At 36.8% G+C, this 20,417-nt stretch overlaps 1 protein-coding gene across 1 annotated transcript in view; it reads right to left on the bottom strand.

Moving 5' to 3' along the window:
* Positions 1 to 18,885, bottom strand: part of ANKRD13C (ankyrin repeat domain 13C) — an 81,465-nt gene extending 62,580 nt beyond the window's left edge. The window contains exon 1 of the mRNA XM_082612143.1: positions 17,949 to 18,885. Coding sequence (XP_082468269.1) covers positions 17,949 to 18,393 — 445 coding nt within the window. The 5' untranslated portion in view covers positions 18,394 to 18,885. The remainder of the gene's footprint in view (positions 1 to 17,948) is intronic.
* Positions 18,886 to 20,417: the final 1,532 nt, after the last annotated feature.

The raw sequence follows: 20,417 nt of genomic DNA on the forward strand, positions 1-20,417 counted from the left end.
CTTTACCATTGACTCAACAATAAAATTTCCATTTTTCACTCTTCTCCTTCAAGTATGTGTGAAAGTCCTTTTCTTCCCTTTTAGTTAGTAGATGTCATCGTTGTTACTTTTGGAATTTCTTCACTACTCCTTTCTCTTAGTAACAAATGCCATACCTTAAGTACATGAACCAGGGAAGACACATGACACAAACCCAACTAGTCTGATACCTAATTAGAAAATTGTTTCAGGGAAGGGCACAATTCCCACCTGGGTCAAGGTTCTTTTCTGCAATTTTTTTTTGTACTTGAGCCAGTGAGGAAAACTGTCTCTTGCCATTGGAACCTTACTACTTTAAGGTTCTGAGTACGAGACTGCATATTCTCTACCATATAGATTAGCAGGTCTCAATCAGGGACAATTTTATCCCCCAGAGGATATGTGGCAATGTCTGGCACATTTTTGGTTGTCAAAACTGGAGAGTGGGGGGTGCTAATGGCATCTAGAGGCCAGGGATGCTACTAAATACCTATAGTGCACAGGATAGCTTCCCACCACACAGAATCATCCAGCACAAAATGTCAAGTGTAGAGGTTGAAGAACTCTGACAGAAGAAAGCCCAACTGCAAGAGGGAAGAATTAAACTCTACGTAACACCAGATCTAACAAATTGTACAATACCCGCCCCGCCGCCAACAAAAGTCCTGATGATACTGCAGGAAATCTGGATACAATCATGTCACTATTGTCTCCTACCCTATCATCTTCAGTTATATGAATCAATAAATACTTCGGGGCTTAAACTAGTTTGCAATGAGTTTCTATCACTTGTAAATCCAAGAATCATTACTAACATAATATGGGAATATAAAGCTTTATTTGGCACAATCATACTTTTGGAGACTTCTGTTTTTTAAGTCCTGTGGCTTTGCTTTTCTACTTTTTTTTTTTTAATGTGGACTTTTAAAATTCATCTTCCACAATAACAGATTATAGATTTTAAATTCTATTTATAGCAAACTAACACTTTTTAGAACACATTTTTAAACTCATACTTATCTAACACTCAAAGTAAAAAAGTAAACTATACTTTTGATTCCCATTACAACAAATGAAGATGTCTGGACTTTTTTTTACTGAGGTATAGTTGGTGTATAACACAATGATTCACAATTTTAAAGGTTATATTCCACCTATAGTTATTTTAAAATATTGGCTATATTCCCTGTATTATTATCCTTGTAGCCTATTTATTTTATACATGGTAGTCTATACCTCTTAATCCACTACCCTCTTCTTGTCCCCCTTTCCCTCTCCCCATATCTATATCTGTGACTCTTCTGTATATCTGTGGCTGTTTCTTTTTTGTTATATTCACTAGTCTATTTTACTTTTTATATTCCACATATAAGTAATATCATATAGTATTTGTCTTTCTCTGACTTATTTCACCTAGCACAATACCCTCCAAGTTCATCAATGTTGTTACAAATGGCAAAATTCCATTCTTTTTTATGGCTAATACTCCATTGTATGTAAACCACATCTTCTTTATCCATTCTTCTGTTGATGGACACTTAGGTCGCTTCCATATCTTGTCAATTGTAAAGAATGTTGCTATGAACATTGGGGTGCATGTATCTTTTTGAATTACTGCTTTCAGCTTTTTTCAGATAAATACCCAAGAGAGGAATTGCTGGGTCATATGGTAGTTCTATTTTTAGTTTTTTGAGAAAACTCCATACTGTTTTCCATGGTGGCTGCACCAATTTGCATTCCTACCAACTGGGTACTAGGGTTCCCTTTTCTCCATATCCTCATCAACATTTGTTATTTGTGGTTTTTTTAAATTAATTTTTATTGGAGTATAGTTGTTTTATTATTTGTGTTCCTTATGATGATAGCCATTCTGACAGGTGTGAGGTGATATCTCATTGTAATTTTAATTTGCATTTCTCTGATGATTAAACAACGTTGAACATCTTTTCATGTGCCTGTTAACAATCTGTATGTCTTCTTTGGAAAACTGTCTATTCAGATCTTCTGTCTCATTTTTCAATTGGGTTTTTTTTTATGTTGAGTTATATGAGTTGTTTATATATTTTGGATATTAACCCCTTGTTGGTCAGATCACTTGCAAATATTTTCTCCCATTCCACAGGTTGCCGTTTCATTTTGTCAATGGTTTCCTTTGCTATGCAAATGCTTTCAGGTTTAATTAGGTCCTGTTTGTTTATTTTTGCTTTTTTTTCCTTTGCTTTAGGAGACAGATCCAAAAAAAACTGCTACTATTTATGTCAAAGAGTGTTTTGCCTATGTTTTCTTCTGAGAAGCTTTATGATTTCTGGTCTTACATTTATGTTTTTAATCCATTTTGAGTTTATTTTTGTATATGGTGTTAGAGAACATTCTAATTTCATTCTTTGACATGTAGCTGTCCAGTTTTCCCGGCATCACTTATTAAAGAGACTGTCTTTTCTCCATTGTATATTCTTGCCTCCTATGACAAAGTCATAGATTAATTGACCATAAGTTCGTGGGTTTATTTCTGGGCCCTCTATTCTCTTCCATTGATCTACATGTCTGTTTTTGTGCCAGTACCATACTGTTTTGGTTACTGTAGCTTTGTAGTACAGTCTGAAGTCAGGGAGCATGATCCCTCCAGCTCTGTTCTTCTTTCTCAAGATTGCCTTTGCTAATCGGGGTCTTTTGTGTTTCCATACAAATTTTAGAATTATTCATTCTAGCTCTGTGAAAAATGCCCTTAGTATTTTGATAGGGATTGCACTGAGTCTGTAGACTGCTTTCGGCGGTATAGCAGTTTCAGCAATATTAATTCTTCCAATCCATGAACATGGTGTATCTTTCCATCTGTTTGTGTCATCTTCAATTTCTTTCATCACTGTCTTATAGTTTTCCTAGTACAGGTCTTTAACCTCTTTAAGTATGTTTATTCCTAGGTATTTTATTCTTTTTGATGCAATTGTAAAGAGTTCAGTACTTTTATGTCTCCTCTAGCTCCATTTTTGTTTCACTAATTTAATCAGTGGTTATAAACCATTTCCTTACCCATTATAGATTACATGTCTCTCAAAATTTGAAGCAGATTGTTTTTTGGGGGTTTTTTTTTGGGGGGGGTGGAAATTTGCTCTCAGGATTATAATCATATTTGCTTTAATTTTTAGACTTATCTATGGTATATTTAACTGGTTTAAAATTCATTATCAGTCCTTTTTGGACACGTCTCCTTTCTTCGGTTAGTCATTTAACCCTTCCAACCTGAGATACTTCTTTGAATAATATTTTTCAGGAATGATATCATGATGGTTGGTCTATTTTCTAGAATGTTACTATTGCTTTCACAAATGAATACTTGGCTAGAAAGAATTCTACAGTTGGCAGATGGTGTATCAAGTATGTTCTAACATTGGCGAGGTCTGAGGCCAAATTGATATACATTTTAGTTCAATATTATAGTAATCTGTGCTTTTTACTTGTACATATGTAGGATTCATTCAATTTTAAAATAGCACGAAGAGGGAATTCCCTGGTAGTCCAGTGGTTAGGACTCTGCACTTTCACTGCCAAGGACCCGGGTCCAATCCCTGGTCGGGGGAACTAAGATCCCACCAGCCACGATGCTCGGGCAATTAAAAAAAAAAAAATAGCGTGAAGATATGCAGATCTCTTTTCATTAATTTTCCCTGGAACAAATTATGAGCTCTAACTTTGGAATCAGAACAAAGTTTAGATAAAAAACGTTTTCTTCTTTATTTATAGCTTTGGGTGTTGCCTCTGATCCATTTCTTCTGTTTTATTCTCTGGAAATTCATATTATTCATAGAATAAAATCTACACATGTAAAGTCCATATTTATAACTTGTCCTTCATTCTTTTAATCTGTCTCCTTTTCCTCTACAGTCTTTGCTTTCAAATTATTTTTGTACATCACTCATTCAATTTTCTTTACTGTCAAGACTTTACTTTCTGTACTCAATTTAGATCATTTTAATGCAGTGACTATATATTTTAAAATTTCCATAGTATCTTCATAACTTGGACTGTTTCTCCACATCACTATTTAACAGTTTTAAAGAAACAAACTGTTTTATGTGTTACTGAAAAACAAGGCAATTATTTTCTAAACTTTTCCTCTATTTCTTATAGTATTCCTAACAGTATCTTCAGGATACTTATAATGCTTCTTTTTTTTTTTTTTTTTTTTTGCGTCACGTGGGCCTCTCACTGTTGTGGCCTCTCCCGCTGTGGAGCACAGGCTCAGCGGCCATGGCTCACGGGCCCAGCCGCTCCGCAGCATGTGGGATCTTCCCAGACTGGGGCATGAACCCATGTCCCCTGCATCGGCAGGCGGACTCTCAACCACTGCACCACCAGGGAAGCCCATGATGCTTCTTTTATAATAACTGTTTTCCAAAGACTCTCAAATGGATTTTTTTTTCTGCTCATCCATCCTGAAATGATTTATTCAGATCTAATATGGGAAAGGACAAGCATATTGCCCTCACTATCCTCTCAACATTCAAGAGAATAAATAGCAGAAACTCCTCTACACTCTGAAGCTAAAAGAACAAGCTGATATTTAAGCACTTTCCTATGAGACTCTAATACTCTAAATAAACTCTTACAACTAAATAATAAAAAGACAACCCAATTTAAAAATGGGAATATATGAATAGTCATTTCTCCAAAGAAGATATACAAATGGCCAAAAAGCACATGAAAAGATGCTCAAAATCATTAGCCATTAAGAAAATACAAATCAAAACCATAAAGAGATACAACTTTATGCTCACTAGGATGGCTATAACAAGTGTTGGCAAGGAAGAAAAACTGAAATCCTCAAACACTGCTGTTGGACCAGTAAAATAGTGCAACCACTTTGCAAAACAGTTTGGTAGTTCCTCAAGATGGTAAACACAGACTTATCACATGACCCAGCAAAAGATATATACCCAAGAAAATGAAAACATGTCCACACAAAAACTTATATACAAGTGTTCATAGCAGCATTACTCATAATAGCCAAAAAGTAGAAACTCAGATGTCCAATAATTGATGAATGTGCAAACAAAATGAGGTACATCCATACAATGTAATCTTAATCAGCAATAAAAAGGAATGAAATACTGACACGTGCTACAACACGAATGAACCTTAAAAAACAATGTGCTAAGTGAAAGACTACAGATTGTGTGATTTCCATTTACATGAAGTGTCTAGAATAATAAAATCTAAAGAGACAGAAAGTAGATTAGAGATTGTCTAGGGCTGGAGGAAATGGAGTGATGGGCAGTGAAAGGAAAAAAAAATACATGATTTCTTTTTAAGGTGATAAAAATGTTCTCAAAGTGATTGTGGTAATGGTTGCACAACTCTGAATATACCAAAAACCATTTCATGGTACACTTTAAATGGTTCAACTGCATGCTATAGGAATTATATCAGAATAAAGCTGTTTAAAAATAAATAAGAGATAGGTGGCCAATAAGTAAAAACTTATTCACTCTCCTAATAATTTTAAAAGAAAACGTCTTCCTTAAAAGGGCTTTTTTTTTTTTTTTTGCGTTACTCGGGCCTCTCACTGTTGTGGTCTCTCCCATTGCGGAGCACAGGCTCCAGATGCGCAGGCTCAGCGGCCATGGCTCACGGGCCTAGCCACTCCGCGGCATGTGGGATCCTCTTGGACCGGGGCACGAACCGGTGTCCCCTGCATCGGCAGGCGGACTCTCAACCACTGCGCCACCAGGGAAGCCCTAAAAAGGCCTTTTTACTGGATTTATTGTTCCTTAACAACCATCACCAAGGTTAATCTAGCTCTCAACTAAAATAAGCTCTCTTGCCCACTTGCTTCTCTAGTGTGAATTTCTCTATTCAAAATATGGTACCAGAAAAAGTTTTATTTTTTTCCTACTGTTATAAATCTTAATGATAACAATAAATGAAGGCAGGAAGAAAGGGTAAGCTTGCTGTTGGGCACGAACTTGCTCCTGCCATCTGTTTCCCATATTAGAAACTTCTTCATCCTCTAATTCAGGGACGACGTAAAGTTTTACTGGAACACAGCCACATGCTGATTGTTTATGAACTGTCTATGGCTACCTTCATGCAACAAATGGTATGGCCTGCAAGCCTATAATATTCACTATCTTGCCCTTTAATGAAATGTTTGTAGACCAATGCTCTAATCACTAAGGGTTTCATGTCACATTACAGGTGACAGGATAGAACACCTGTCATTCATCAATATAATTTCTATATGTAATCACACTACATTACTATTATTGAAAATTTCTCTCATTATCTAGTTTACTTGATTCTAGAGTTATCATTGTATTTTAATACAAAGTTAGAAGGAGTTCATAGGTTCTGTTATTTCTCCAACATTTTACCCAGAAGGAAAATGCATTCATTTCCATTCAATAAATATTTACTGAAGATCACTATGTGCTAGGCATAGTGCTAGACACTAGAGATTCAACCATTAATAAACTAGAAATAATTCTTGCCCTCGTGGAAGGGATGTGGGAACAGATGTATATGTATGACTGATTCACTTTGTTATAAAGCAGAAACTAATAATAAAAAAAAAAGCCAAAAAAAAAATTCTTGCCCTCGTGGAGTTTATATTCATAAAAAAAGAGAAGTATAAAATTAAATAAAATAGATTGTAAGTGTTGAGAAAAATAAAAGGCTAAGGCTGAAAATAATAAGGACAGACATACTTTTTGATATTTAAGTCAGGAAAATCTCTCTAAAATGAGATCTAAAAGCTAAGTAAGAACTATGAAATCAAAGAATGAGTAGAAATGCTTTCCAGACAGAGGCCAGAAATAAGCTGGCATGTTCAAGGAACTGAAAGAAAATAAGTATGGCCAGACATAGAAAAAAAGGAGGGATTGGTAAAAGATTATATCAGAGAAGTAAGAAAGGGCTAGATCATGCAGGGTTCTATAACATATGGTAAAAAATATAAACTTACTTTTAAGTGGAGAAGGCATTAAAGGACCTTGAGCAGGGACATGACATGATACAAATTACATTTTAAGATCACTATTCTTAACATACAGAGAATGGAATGGAAGGGGACATAGGAAGACTAGTTATCAGTCTGGTGCAGTATTCCAGGGAAAAGATAATAAAAATTGGTTGGTCTCAAAGTGGTAGCAGCAGAGACAGAAAGTAGACTGATTCAAAATAACTTGTTAATTAGACATGTATGGGTAAAAAGAGGGGGTAAGACAAAGAATGATCCCAGTGACTGATGCTTGAGAACTGGATAGCTAAATGATGTGATTTACTAGACAGGTGGGAAGTGGAAAATGATAACTCCATTTTGAACAAATAAATTTTGAAATATCTCTGAGATTCCCAAGTGGAGATAATTATAAAATCTGGAACTCCAAGGAGAAGTCGAAGCTGGATATATAAATTTAAAAATAAGAAAAGAGAAAGAAATTTAAAATCAAACATATAAATTTCTGAATATCCATTTTTGTCCTAATAGTAGGAAAGGTTGTAATAGCTCTTTCTTCACTTCCCTATCTTTCAGGAGAAAAAAAAGGTACCATGTTCTAAATGGTAGCAGAAAAAGAAAACAAGGAACTAATAACACTAGCTGCTGTCAAAGAGGATAACTGGGTGGATAAAGATGGGTGGGAAAGAAATTTTATTTTTACATCATATCCTTTTATATCTTTTTATACTTTTGTAGCATGTGAACATAGTAATTATTCAAAAAATTACACAAATTAAGGAGAACCTACCAGAGTCTAGACAGAGCATACAAGTGAAGAAACCAAGGCATTTATGCACCTAGATAAGTACTCTTTGTTTTCTTAAACCCTCCAAGAACATATAGATGAAAAGGTAAAAGCCTCAGCACCTACTTAAGTTACAAATAAAACTTCCCATTACTAGTCCAAATTAATCACGATTTCAAAAGATTTATGAACTAGAAATGACTTTGAGTTCAACAATCCAGTCCCTCTCACTTTAAGGTAAGAACATAATCAGAAATACATACTACTTACAATCAAGGATGGCAAATGTCATGCTATGATTTCAATATTTTAAACGCAAAATAATCATCAACATCATTATCTACCCAATACCACATTTACTTTACTGACTAAATGTATCATGAAACTAAGCGCTCAAGTATCCTAGTTTGACCCTTCACCTACTATCCCCTTAGTTTTCTAAGTCCTCAACCTACTGCTTAAACTAATTTGTTACACAAAGGACACTAAAAACTTAAAATAACTTTCTCCGTTAACTTTTCAAAATATACATTTATTTATTTATTTATTCATTCATTCATTCATTCATTCATTTGCAGTACGCGGGCCTCTCACTGTTGTGGCCTCTCCCGCCGCGGAGCACAGGCTCCGGATGCGCAGGCTCAGAGGCCATGGCCCACGGGCCCAGCCGCTCCGCGGCATGCGGGATCCTCCCTGTCTGGGGCATGAACCCATGTCCCCTGCACCAGCAGGCGGACTCTCAACCACTGCGCCACCAGGGAAGCCCCAAAATATACTTTTAAATCTGAAATTGGATGCCTTGGTTCTAACTTGGTAAACAAAACTGAACTCTGTTTTGTTAAATGAGTAAAAAACATTCCAGTAATATTAAGACCACTACAGTCTTAAAGTACGCAAATTATCAACCAAATGGCTGGCATTTACAGGGCATATATTATATACTATGTGCCCAGCACTACGCTGTATACTTTAGATATCTTATTTAATTTGCTCCCTAACTCTGTGAGACAAAGATTATTCCTATTTCACATGTCATAAGAAAAATACGTCTAAAAATGGTTAAGTAATTTCCTAAAATTACATATCCAGAAATTGTGGGAGTCATGACTCTAAAATCAGTATTCTTTTTACTATACCAACAGATTTCAAATTTTCTGGTTTCAAGACCCCATTATACTCTTAAGAATTACTGAAGATCCCAAAAATCTCTTATATGAATAAATCTATTGATATTTACACCACGTTAGAAATTAAAATTATTTTAAATTTTTCCTTATTAATTTTAAAATTACAATAAAACCAGTACATGTTAATATAATTTTTTTATGAAAAAAATTCAATTTTCCAAAACAAAACAAAAAGAATGACAAGAGTGGTACTATTTTAAATTATTTAATTAAAAATAAAAACAAATTTAATTTAATGTCTGGCCTAATAGAAGACAGCTGGGTTTTTATAACTGGTTCTGCATTCAGTCAGGTGTAAATGCTGTTGTGAAGTATATGAAGAAAATCCAGATTCAGACGATATGCACTTGAAAAAAGAAGAGGAGTATTTTAACAGCCTTTCCAAATAACTGGGGGTATTCTTTGATACTACACCAAAACTTAGTAAGTGGTTATTTCTTTAAGGTTTGTTGCCATGTGAGATCTCAAACCCTATCAATAAATTTTTTGTACTGTGGTACACTGAAATTCATTGGTTTCTCTTACACTTTGAATGGATCTTTTACTGATGCATGGTTTTGTAACATCAGGCATTGATCAGTCTAAAAAATACTGATTTACTGAGTTATGCAGATCTTCCAAATGTCAACACATTTCAGTATACAAAAATTTTTGAATCACATTTAGTAATATCACCAATCTGACCAGAACAGTCTTTAAATACTAGGAAGCTGTCAAGCTTACAGTGACAGAGACAAGTTTTCCAAATTCTAAATTTCATTTCAAAGCTTGAATTTTTTAATTGGCAACAAATACTGTCAATTGTTTTCCTTGAGGTCACAGGTTCACTTCATCCAATTTCCAGAAAATGTATGCCAAATATCCAAATTGTGATAACCATAGTTTGTGTGTAAGCTGTTCTTTCAAATAAAAATGGTGTTCCATGACAAAAGAAGCTAGTTTGGCTTACAACTCAACTGCACAAATGTTCTCCCTTTTTTTCTCTTCAGTATGTAGCAGAAAAGCATTATGCATAATTCGTATTATGTCACAAAGAATATAAAAAGTATGTACTCAAGATTAAGACTTTAAAAATTAACAATTTCTACACCTTCATCAAAGACATTGTGAAATTGGCTTTTTTTTTTTCCTACTTCAAGTACACGGCAGTGAATAATACAATGACTACTAGCAGTTTGGTGCCTTGATTCATGCTAATGTTCCAACAATTTTACCCACCACTGCTTTTGTACCATCAGTGAAAATGTCAGCGCTGTGAAAAAGGCAAACAATGACTTTGGGTTATTACAAAAATAGTTTTGACTTCATGTGCCCCCTAATGAGGGAGCAAAGCAGGAAATTACAAGTCCTAGAACCAACACAGCTCCAGCTTCCACAGACACCTTCAAGTCTCATCCAAGCAAGCAATAAAAAGGGAGAATTTTTGTGCTTTCTCTCATAAATGGTACTATAGTACTAAAACTCACACACACACATATTACTTTCAATCTATCATCGACTCCTAACCAGCTCTACCTTCTCATTATTTCCAGTTACCCCCACTTATTATAATATCATGTTAAATTGACCCATGCCCCCCCAACCGGTTTCTTTTCTGCCTCATATAGTAGCCAGAAAGAGCCTTTTAAAATCAGATCATGTTACCTGGCTACTCAAAACCCTCAAATAGCTTCCTATGTTACGCAAAGTAAAAGCCAAAATCCTTAACAATGGCCTACAAAAGTTCTACATGTTTACACCCCGGTCTCAAAAATCTCCCATATCCTACCACACTCTGCCTTGTTCCAGCCACACTATTCTTTGAACATGGTACTTTTGTGTTTGCAATTCTCTGCCTAAAACTCTTTTCTGCCATATTCTCTTTACCATATTTTTATTAGTTCGTTTATTATTTATCTTCCCCCATTAGAATGTAAGCTCCCTGACAGCAGGGACGACTTCGTTCATTTTGTTCACTGCTGTAACCCCAGCACCTAAAACACTGTTTATCACATATCAGGAGTTCAGTATATATCTGTTAAGTGAAGGAATGAATGAACAAAAAAAGGGGGAAAAAAACTATGAAGAACCGTTAGAATAGTGTTAAAATCTGTTTTTACTCTCCAAAAAGCATTTTACCTCAGGACAATGCAGGTCTCCACATGATTCTCTATGAAAGCCAACCAATATCCAAGAAGATATGCAACACAGCACAGGTGGCTTTATAGAAGTCAGCGTAGTGCTGATTAAGAGAGGATAAATTAACACACCTGACATATATCTACAGCCAAGAATCCAAATGCACTGAACCGAGTTACACCAGTAGTAGATGAAAGATGACTGACAGGAGAGTCAAATAAACCTTTTAGCAAACTGATAAGCAGTATAAATTCAAGAATCAGATAAAACCTCAATTGAATGAAGTCCTAACTAAACCTCAAAAACTAGAATGTCCTCTGCTGAAAGGTACGTCACAGCAAAAGTAGAGCAAGATATTGATATTAATGGATATTACTATGATATGAGCCTTCATCATTAAAATATTTTCAAGTGTGGTCTCCCATTTAATACTATAATGCCCCAAGAGATAGATATTATTATATCATCTTATTTCAGCAGTTAAATAAATAGTATAATTACATAAAAACCAGTTTGTAGAGAAGCATGGTCTCAAACTCAGATCTGACTCCATATATAGAAAAAGCCTTCTAGTTTTATAGATGATCTTTGGGATATCAACAAGACTAACAGGCTTAAGAACAGATGAAATGCAACCACACAGTTAAACCTCACATATCCTGATAACTAACACCATTCATAATCTTTAAACAGTTAGAAAAGAGACCTTTTCCCTTTTTCCTACCCTCATTTGACATGCTTCTGTCTTGCTCTAAAACTGATCTTCTACCACTCTCCAGTGAAATAAATGGTATACGAACAGGAATATACTGTCTGTCTTTCCAGCCCCTATCCAATTTTTGAGAATCTACATTCATTTTCTAGAACACAAAGCACCCTGACAATGACCTCGTACTCTTCATTTAGATTTCTATGACTTATGAATGCCATTAACTTGGGACAGACATATTCAGTTCTCCAATAAGTCCTCCAGAATTCTCCTGCCTCGTTGCCGATGCCCAGGACACAATATCATCAGTAATTGCTCAGTTCTGCTTCCTTTTTTGCCAAAGTTTGAAGGTCAGACTTCCTACTTCTACTGTGGTTCAATGAAGGCAGCTCTCCAGAGGTAGCTCTGCAGATGTGTTCATATCACAATTTCAAGTAGCAGTTCATGTTCTATAGTGCTAATGATGATGGCATCAGGAAACAGTCATTTAACACCAGGAGAGTCCTATTCTGTTGGAGATGAACATGCAGGAAAAGGTGAAAGGAAGAAGGTTCTATTCATACAGTCATGAAGATCAACTGAATCAACCCCACAGGACCAGTGGAGTGACAGATTTCACAGCCAAATCACCCTCATACCCAGTGACAGTGCATAAAACTTTAATGGATTATCTTGGGCCTCCAGAAACCACTTTTTTTCCTAAGGGAAAATGAGGTATGCCTTCCAAAAACAAAATTCGGAAAAGACTACAAAACAGGAGGAGGACAGATACAAAACTACTAGTGTTCTTTTAAAGATGTGCCCCTTGACTAAAATTGTTCACCTGAGACTTCAAGATTTTTTTTTTCCATGCAAAGTTTACCTTTATAGTCACCTTTTCTCAGACATATTGTGCTTTATTCTCTTGTATCACCCATCATGAATGTTAGGGACAAAAACGAAGCAGAGAAAATGATATCAAAAGAAAGATCAATTCATATAGAATAAGCCAAAATAAACATATTGTATGGGCACCAAAAAGATTTCCTATCGCCTCCATTCTCAAATGTACATTTTTAAATTTTCTGAACGTAAGATGTTTTAAAATCTCTGTCTGAAGAAATCTGTCAGCCACCAGACACAAGTTAACCGTTTCTTTATCACTTCATTGAGTTACCTGCATTGGCAGGAATATTCTCAAACTGACTTTTATTTTAAATTTGAAATCTCTAATCACTATGTAAAATAGCTTCAAGAAGATTACACTACAATTCAGTAAAAATGAAAATTAACTGTGTATAGAGAAGATGGCTTGTCACATGCCAGACGATGTAATTAAAGGCAGTAGAAACTGCCAAACCTCTCAGAATAGATCAGAAATTTTTCACATCTAGGAAAGGCTGGTTTGAACAATTCATACATCAAGGACTTTTGTCACTCTGGCCCCTAAAAGCTTCTGACTAATGTCCAAGATAAGGTGCTTAACTTCCAAAGATATTTGACTCAATTAAGGGAAAAAAAAAAAATTACAAGTTTAACAAATAGGATGCAGTCAAAATCAAGAAAGTCTTCTATAAACTTCATAAGCATTCTCAGTTCTAAAGGGGAAGAAGTAAATATCATTAGCATCAACTATAAAAAATAGCATGTTACCATGATGCTTTGTTTAACTACCAATGGCAAAAAAGGATTCAGAAAAATCTTCACACTCAATGTGAAAAAAAGCCTAGACTTAAACTTTAATCCTATACTAAAAAAAAAAAAAGGGCATATGACTAAAGATATACTAATGATATAAATTTTAAGTAATTTTTGTACACTTAATGTACCTTTTTCCCCACCCGAGAAGAGCTGTTATTAAATATACCATGTGACAAAATCATTGGCATATTTGAACACAGTATATATATGATATTATGGCTGTTACTGTATTTAACTTATATTTCAAGAGATATGTTTGGATCCAAATATAATATTCCTTAATATAATTGATGGCTTAGAAAAAGCAATTCAAACTCAACATTTTTCCATAAAAGAAAAAGCTCTATCCTTGCTCCTACTCAATTTGACAATAATTTGTAAATACACATACATACACACACACCAAAAACAGTTTTTCAATTCAGAGATCACTGCAAACTGAAAGAGCTAATGAACAGTGAGCTAAATAGTGACCAAATTCGGATTCAATAAGCTTTCCAGGTAGGTAGGATAAAGGATCAAGATTAACAAGATAAAAATTAATAAATGTAAAGTCTTGTTTTGAGGTTAAAAAAAAAAATAAGGACGAGAAAGGACAGAACGGAAAGACAGCCACTTACTTGAGAATAAACAGTATTTAAAAATCCAAATACTCTTGTACTATATTATTTAATGTATGCTCTTTACTAATATACATTACTAAATGTGTATTGCTTAGAGCAATAAATATAGTCTCTTTGTCTTTGCTGATGAGGCTACTATAGCTTCAACACTAAGGCTAGTTCTGGGCACCATCCTCAAAGGAAAGAACTAACAACCAGAGTTTCACTAAAAGAAGATGACTAAGATTTTCATTTACTTTTTTAATACACTTCTATAGCATTTACTGTGTTTCAGGGACCATTCTTAGCACTTTATAAACCATGTCATATGAAGAATGGACAAGGAAGTTAGGAATGTTTAACCTGAAGATAAGGAGAACATGATAGCTCTTGCTTGTCAAATACCTAAAGGGCTATCATGTGGACAAAGTAGCCTATTTATCCGTGCCATTACATAAAAAGAAACATAACAACAGTGAGAGATTTGGGCTCTACAGAAAATCTCTGTGAGCTGTTCAGTGGCATTCTCTCTCTACAAGTACTAAATGAGAAATATATATTAAAGAACTTTGCCATAAATTGCCCACATACACATTATTAAAATTGACTTCTTTGCAAAATAGTGCATCCTGATCAACAGAAATATTTACAAACAGGCTGATCATGTGCTTTGAAGTTCCTGCTGTTAGTTCAGTTCCCAGCTTTGGAGCTTATTTACTAAGTATGCAACTTTGGCAAAGTTTCCTTGCCTCTCCAGGCTTCACTTTCCTCACCTTTAAAACAAGGATAAAGCTACCCTTTATAGCAGGGTTATTGTGAGAATTAAATGTAATAATGTATGTAAACACTTAGCATAGTGCTGATGTATTTAATAAGCTGTATCTGTGATGATGATGATCATCATCATTACATTATGGAAGGAACATCTAGTGAATATAAAACTAACTATGTCATATGATGTGATATAATTGTATGGCTCTGCTATGCACCTGTATGAGTGTATGATTCTGCTATGTACTCATCATGCTATAACAATCCAAATATAACAAAGAGCTTGTTTTTGTTGGTTGACTCAAAATGCATTTATCTTTTGTAATTTGAAAGGAAAAATAATCTAAAAAGATTAAAGTATCCAGGTTAGTAAAATTTCGTAAGTAATGTAATATAGCAGGGAAATTATGCAGCTACAGGGGAAAAGGAGATTAAAGAAGTAGCACATTAAATAGAAGCTACTCTTCCTTAGGAGTCTTCACTGCAGGAGATGAGAATGTAAATTGCAGGCAAAACAATTACACTTTCCACAGGTATGTGAACCATTGGTTATATTCATCAAAAATATCAACAATGTAACAGAATGTAAACTGGTGCAGCCTTTAAGAACAGTATGGAGGTTCCTTAAAAAACTAAAGATAGAGTTACCATATGATCCATCAATCCCACTCCTGGGCATATATCTAGAAAAGATGAAAACTCTAATTCGAAAAGATACATGCACACCAATGTTCATAGCAGCACAATTTACAATAACCAAGACATGGAAGTAATTTAAATGTCCATGGATAGATGAATGGATAAAGAAGATGTGGTATATATAGGCAATGGAATACTACTCAGCCATAAAAAAGAATGAAATAATTGCCATTTGCAGCAATATGGATTGACCTAGATTATCAGACTAAGTAAATCAGAGAAAGACAAATATCTTATGATATCACTTATATGTGAAATCTAAAAAAATGATACAAATGAACTTATTTACAAAACAGAAATAGACTCACAGACATAAAAAACAAATTTATGATTACCAAAGGGGAAAGGGGGAGTAATAAATTGGGAATTAGGGATTAACAGATACACACTACTATATATAAAATAGATAAACAACAAGGACCTACTGTATAGCACAGGGAACTATACTCAATACCTTGTAACAACCTATAATGGAAAAGAATCTGAAAAAATTTAAAATACATATATATAAAAAACTGAATCGCTTTGCTGTACACCTGAAACATTGTAAGTCAACTATACGTCAATAAAAAAAATAAAATCAACAATGTAAGGGCAGCTAAGTACAATGCAAGCATTTAGTATATCAAGACGACTTATAAAGAGAATTTCAGTGGGCTAAGGAAGAGTTCAAGGGTATTCAGGATTCGAATTACTTTGAACACAATTTGTACTTTAACAAACCAACTCGTAAATGCTAGATGACAGATATGCAAGCCCAATAATCCTGCAATTCAGTACCTTCTGTGATCAGTCAAGAAAATCAGTTCTAACATACTATACTAACATACTGTGTCAGTCATAGTCACCTCTTTCGTCTTTCAAAGGGAATCAACTCTCAAAAACAAAGTTTTATCTGTTTTCAGGTACATTTCAATGTAATGGAACTCTATATTTTAAAGGCAATGGCCATAAGATAAACTATATATAAATAGCTACTATGAAGACCAAATCTGAAAAATGTCCTAATAACTAAACAACCTGAAGCTACAACAGATCTCCCACTAAAAACTGTTTCCCAAAGGGTTAGAATATAATTACCATCAACGAACAATATTATGTCGTTGCAACAATAGTAAAGTAGTTAAATAAATTAAATGTAGGAATGAAAAACTGGGTGCAGCTTTTAAGAACACTCTGGGGGATTTGATTTTTGATAAATGAGAGGTAGTAATTCTTACAATATTGGAAATTCAGAATACAAATGCAGTTGTTAGAGAATTATACAACCAACAGAAATCTTACTTTTTTTTTTTAATGGCGATTTTTGCCCTAATTGTACATAAGAAGCCTAGAGTCCAACAGAATTAAGGGAGGTTATTCCACAGGCAAGTATTTCATTAATGTGTTACACTATTTTGAGCAGAGTTGAGTGTGTTCTAACTGAATGTATACAATACTCACGTTCAGTTAAAAGCCGAGCTATTAAAAATATTTGCCAACTACCCAGTTTAAAATGGCCTATCAAATGTTGAAAATATCAGTGCTGACAATAGTTTTCATAATTTACTGTGGCTTAAATGTCAACTCAGTCACATTATGTTTTTAGAAGAAACAGAAAAAAATTCAGCTATTAAAGCAAAAAGTAGAAATACAGTCCTTGAATAACAAATGACACTATATGTTGTCATGGAGGATATGATGAGGTTACTATGAAAAATCATAGTACTATTTTTAGTCACAGATCATCAAGATAAAACATTACTATTGGCAATTATCTATCTAAAACAAGCAAAAAACTCTAAGCTCTACTTCAGCAAAATCTTAGCCACTCAGAAGTCACTTTACATGCTCCAGGTATCAAATGCCAACAAATTTGTACTGTGGCTTTCAGAAATCAAAGCATTTGCAAAGTGTAAACACTTTGTACCAAACTAAGCTTCCTAAAAGTAGAAGAAAAAAGAAAGAAGAAAAACAGACAACCTGATGGCACATAGAAATCACAACCAGTTGCAGTCAGGTTGGGATTTGTACCTGGGCAATGAAGGGAGGTGGGCAATTTATATGTTCAAAATTCAAGATCCCAAGGGGGTAGGGGGGTTGAAGAAGAAAAGATACAGTTTAATAAACAATGGATGATGACCAGGTTGGATGAGGGGCAATCTAAAATTTCTTATGGTCAAGAATCAACACACTGAAGCCCTGTCTCAAACATAAACAAAACAGCTTCTAAGAGTTTGAAGTAGCCAAGGAAGAAACATTCCTTCGCACCCACAAGAACCAATCCCGAAACCACTGGCATGCTATTACAAGATTTACGGGCATTTGGCTTAGAATGGTGGGCAAAAGAGAGGAAAGAAGGGTCTGTTAGGATTTCAGAGGCCTGGGGAGGCACAACCTAGGCTCTGGGAAGGAGAGGTGGACAGGGGCGAGCACTCCTCACCGTGATTATCTTTCTGCCCGATATTGTGCGTGCGGATGAGAGAGGACAGTCTCCTCACATCCCCCTTGAAGACGCACTCGTGCACCGGGTAGTGTGCGGGGAAACTGCCTCCACCTGCGACGACAGCAACGGGGTTGGTGCCTGCTAAAAGAGCCGGGGACTGGGAGGTGGTAGTCACGGAGGAATTGTGCAGCGGCAGGGCCGGGGCGCCGGGGGGATTGGAGGAGGCCGGAGCTGTCTTCAGCTGTAGCCGGTGGTGATGGTTACTGAAGATCTTATGACAGGCTCTACCGCCCTTGCTGCTGCTGCCTGTGCCAATCCTGCCTCCGGTAAAGGTGCCGCCGAGGGCAGCCGCCGCTTCCTCATCCCCGGGCTCCAGCAGGTCCCCCTCTTCTTTGCTGGGCTTGTGGTCCCTCCGCAATGAGCGGATCTTCTCCCCGGTCATCGCCGCCAGGGGCAGAGAGGGGATCCAGGAGGTTCACCCCTGGCGACGAAGCTTGCGCTGCGGCCGCACAAGGCGATTAGAGCGGTGGCCAGGATACTCCAGCGCAGCATGAACTCCCAGAGCGCCCCCGAGCCCGGGACAAACGCATCTCCCGGAGGAAGAAGAGCCGGCTCTCGCCTAGGCACGAAGGGACGCGCGCTCGCTGGGGGGAGCTAGAGTTCAGGTGCCCAAGACACCAGAATCCCAGTCCCCACCGCCGCAGCCGCCGCCACTGCCTCACACCGAAAAACAGGCGACGGCCATCTTCCCCTGGCTTCTCTCGCGAGAACTCCCCTGGGAGGGAGGAGGGAGGAAACACCGCGATAAGTGAGCTGCCTGCTCCCTCCCTTGCAGGTTCTGTTCCCAGGGTTGTAGAATGCCGGCGCTTCCGAGGCAATGGGTTCCCGCCCCAAGCTGGAGTCTCTGAACTAAAAGACCGGGATCCAGCGTCCTGATGGCCGCGCTTCTTGTGGGCCGTCTGAAACCTTAGCCTGCGTTTGAGATATTCGATGCACGTTATAAACAATGACAAACCCTGCGACCTCTGGGCCTCCCTCAGGAGTGTTGACTGACGCCAAGGCACACAGGATATGATGTCACTGAAATGCACAGGACACTCATTCAATAAACTTTCGCTAAGCACCTACTTCGTGCCGTACACTCTGCTAGTAGGTTTATAAAACACCACTCCTGGCTCCAAGGTGCTCGTTAGAGAAGGAAAGATAGTCAAGCAATTGACTACAAAATGTAACTGCGAATGAAGTGGATGCGGAGTGCTGGGTTGCACGAAAAAACAAAGCAGTGGGGTGGCGGGGAGAGAGGGAAATTTTAGTGTTGGAGTGTCAGAAAAGCCACCACAGAAGTTTAGGGACTGACCCTGGATAACAGGCTATTCAGCAGACTGGGAGAGGGGAGGTCACTCAAATTTGTCGGATGAATGAATTTCGGGCAGGCGTCAGAGTTAAAGCATGGGGAGTGGACCCTGAAGGATAGCAAACAATAATTGTGTAACTGGAATATCGCTGGACTAGTTCATGGCCAGCCTCGACCTAGCGTCAAATTCTGAAGAACATAAATCTGACCTTGACAAAATAATTAATGCTGTTGGGAACTGGAGGGCAGAGGAGTTAGCAATGTCCGAAAGATATTAACCTGTTTATCTCTCCTAAGTCCCATTTACTCTGACAGCTGCTTCTCTCAAAACTCTTCTTTCTTAAACCAACTTTATCACTACCTCCATAACACCACCCCTGCAAATAAAAACTCCTGTGGGAACTGTCCTCTCTTCATCCTTCCCTGCTACTCAGGTTTCACCTCCCATTGTCTTTCAAATCTATTCAAATTAGTGTCATTGTTCCCTTCTTCCTTTTCTTTCTTGTGTGTGTGTGTCGGGGCGGGGGCGGGGGGAGGCCAGGGGCTGGGGGTGGGGCGGTGTTCCAATTCTGTTCAAGCACTGCATGGGCAATCTGCACCTCAAAGGGCCCTCCTACTCAGAAAGCAAGAGGGACTGGACACCTATGTACAAAAACATTTTCTTCTTCCACAATAGCCTCTGAAACAGGTGGTAGGCTCAGCACTTTATATGCTATTTCCTTGTGATAAGTATTATTTTCAATCTTCATTTGACAGTTGGAAAAACTTCCCAACGCATCAAAGGTGGAACGTAGCACAGTCAAGTCTAACTTCAGGGCTAGAGAAATAGGAAGGGGCCAGATCGTGTAGGATTTTGTATGTTATCTCAAAAGTTTAGACATTATCCTACAAGAAATGGATAGGCTTTTAGGGATGTTAAACAGGAGAATAGTAAACACACACACACACAAACAGGGGAATAGCATGATGCGATTTGCCTTTTAGAAAAGTCACCCAGTCACCCATACCTTAGAAAAGTATGTGTCCAGAATAGATTACAAGGGGGCTACTATAGAGACAAGGAAACTGAGAGACTCCTGCATAAATCAAATAAAAATGTGTGTAAAAATATT

The sequence above is a fragment of the Mesoplodon mirus genome (genome assembly GCF_964341445.2).
Source record: "Mesoplodon mirus genome assembly, chromosome: 3".
Lineage (NCBI taxonomy): Eukaryota > Metazoa > Chordata > Mammalia > Artiodactyla > Ziphiidae > Mesoplodon > Mesoplodon mirus.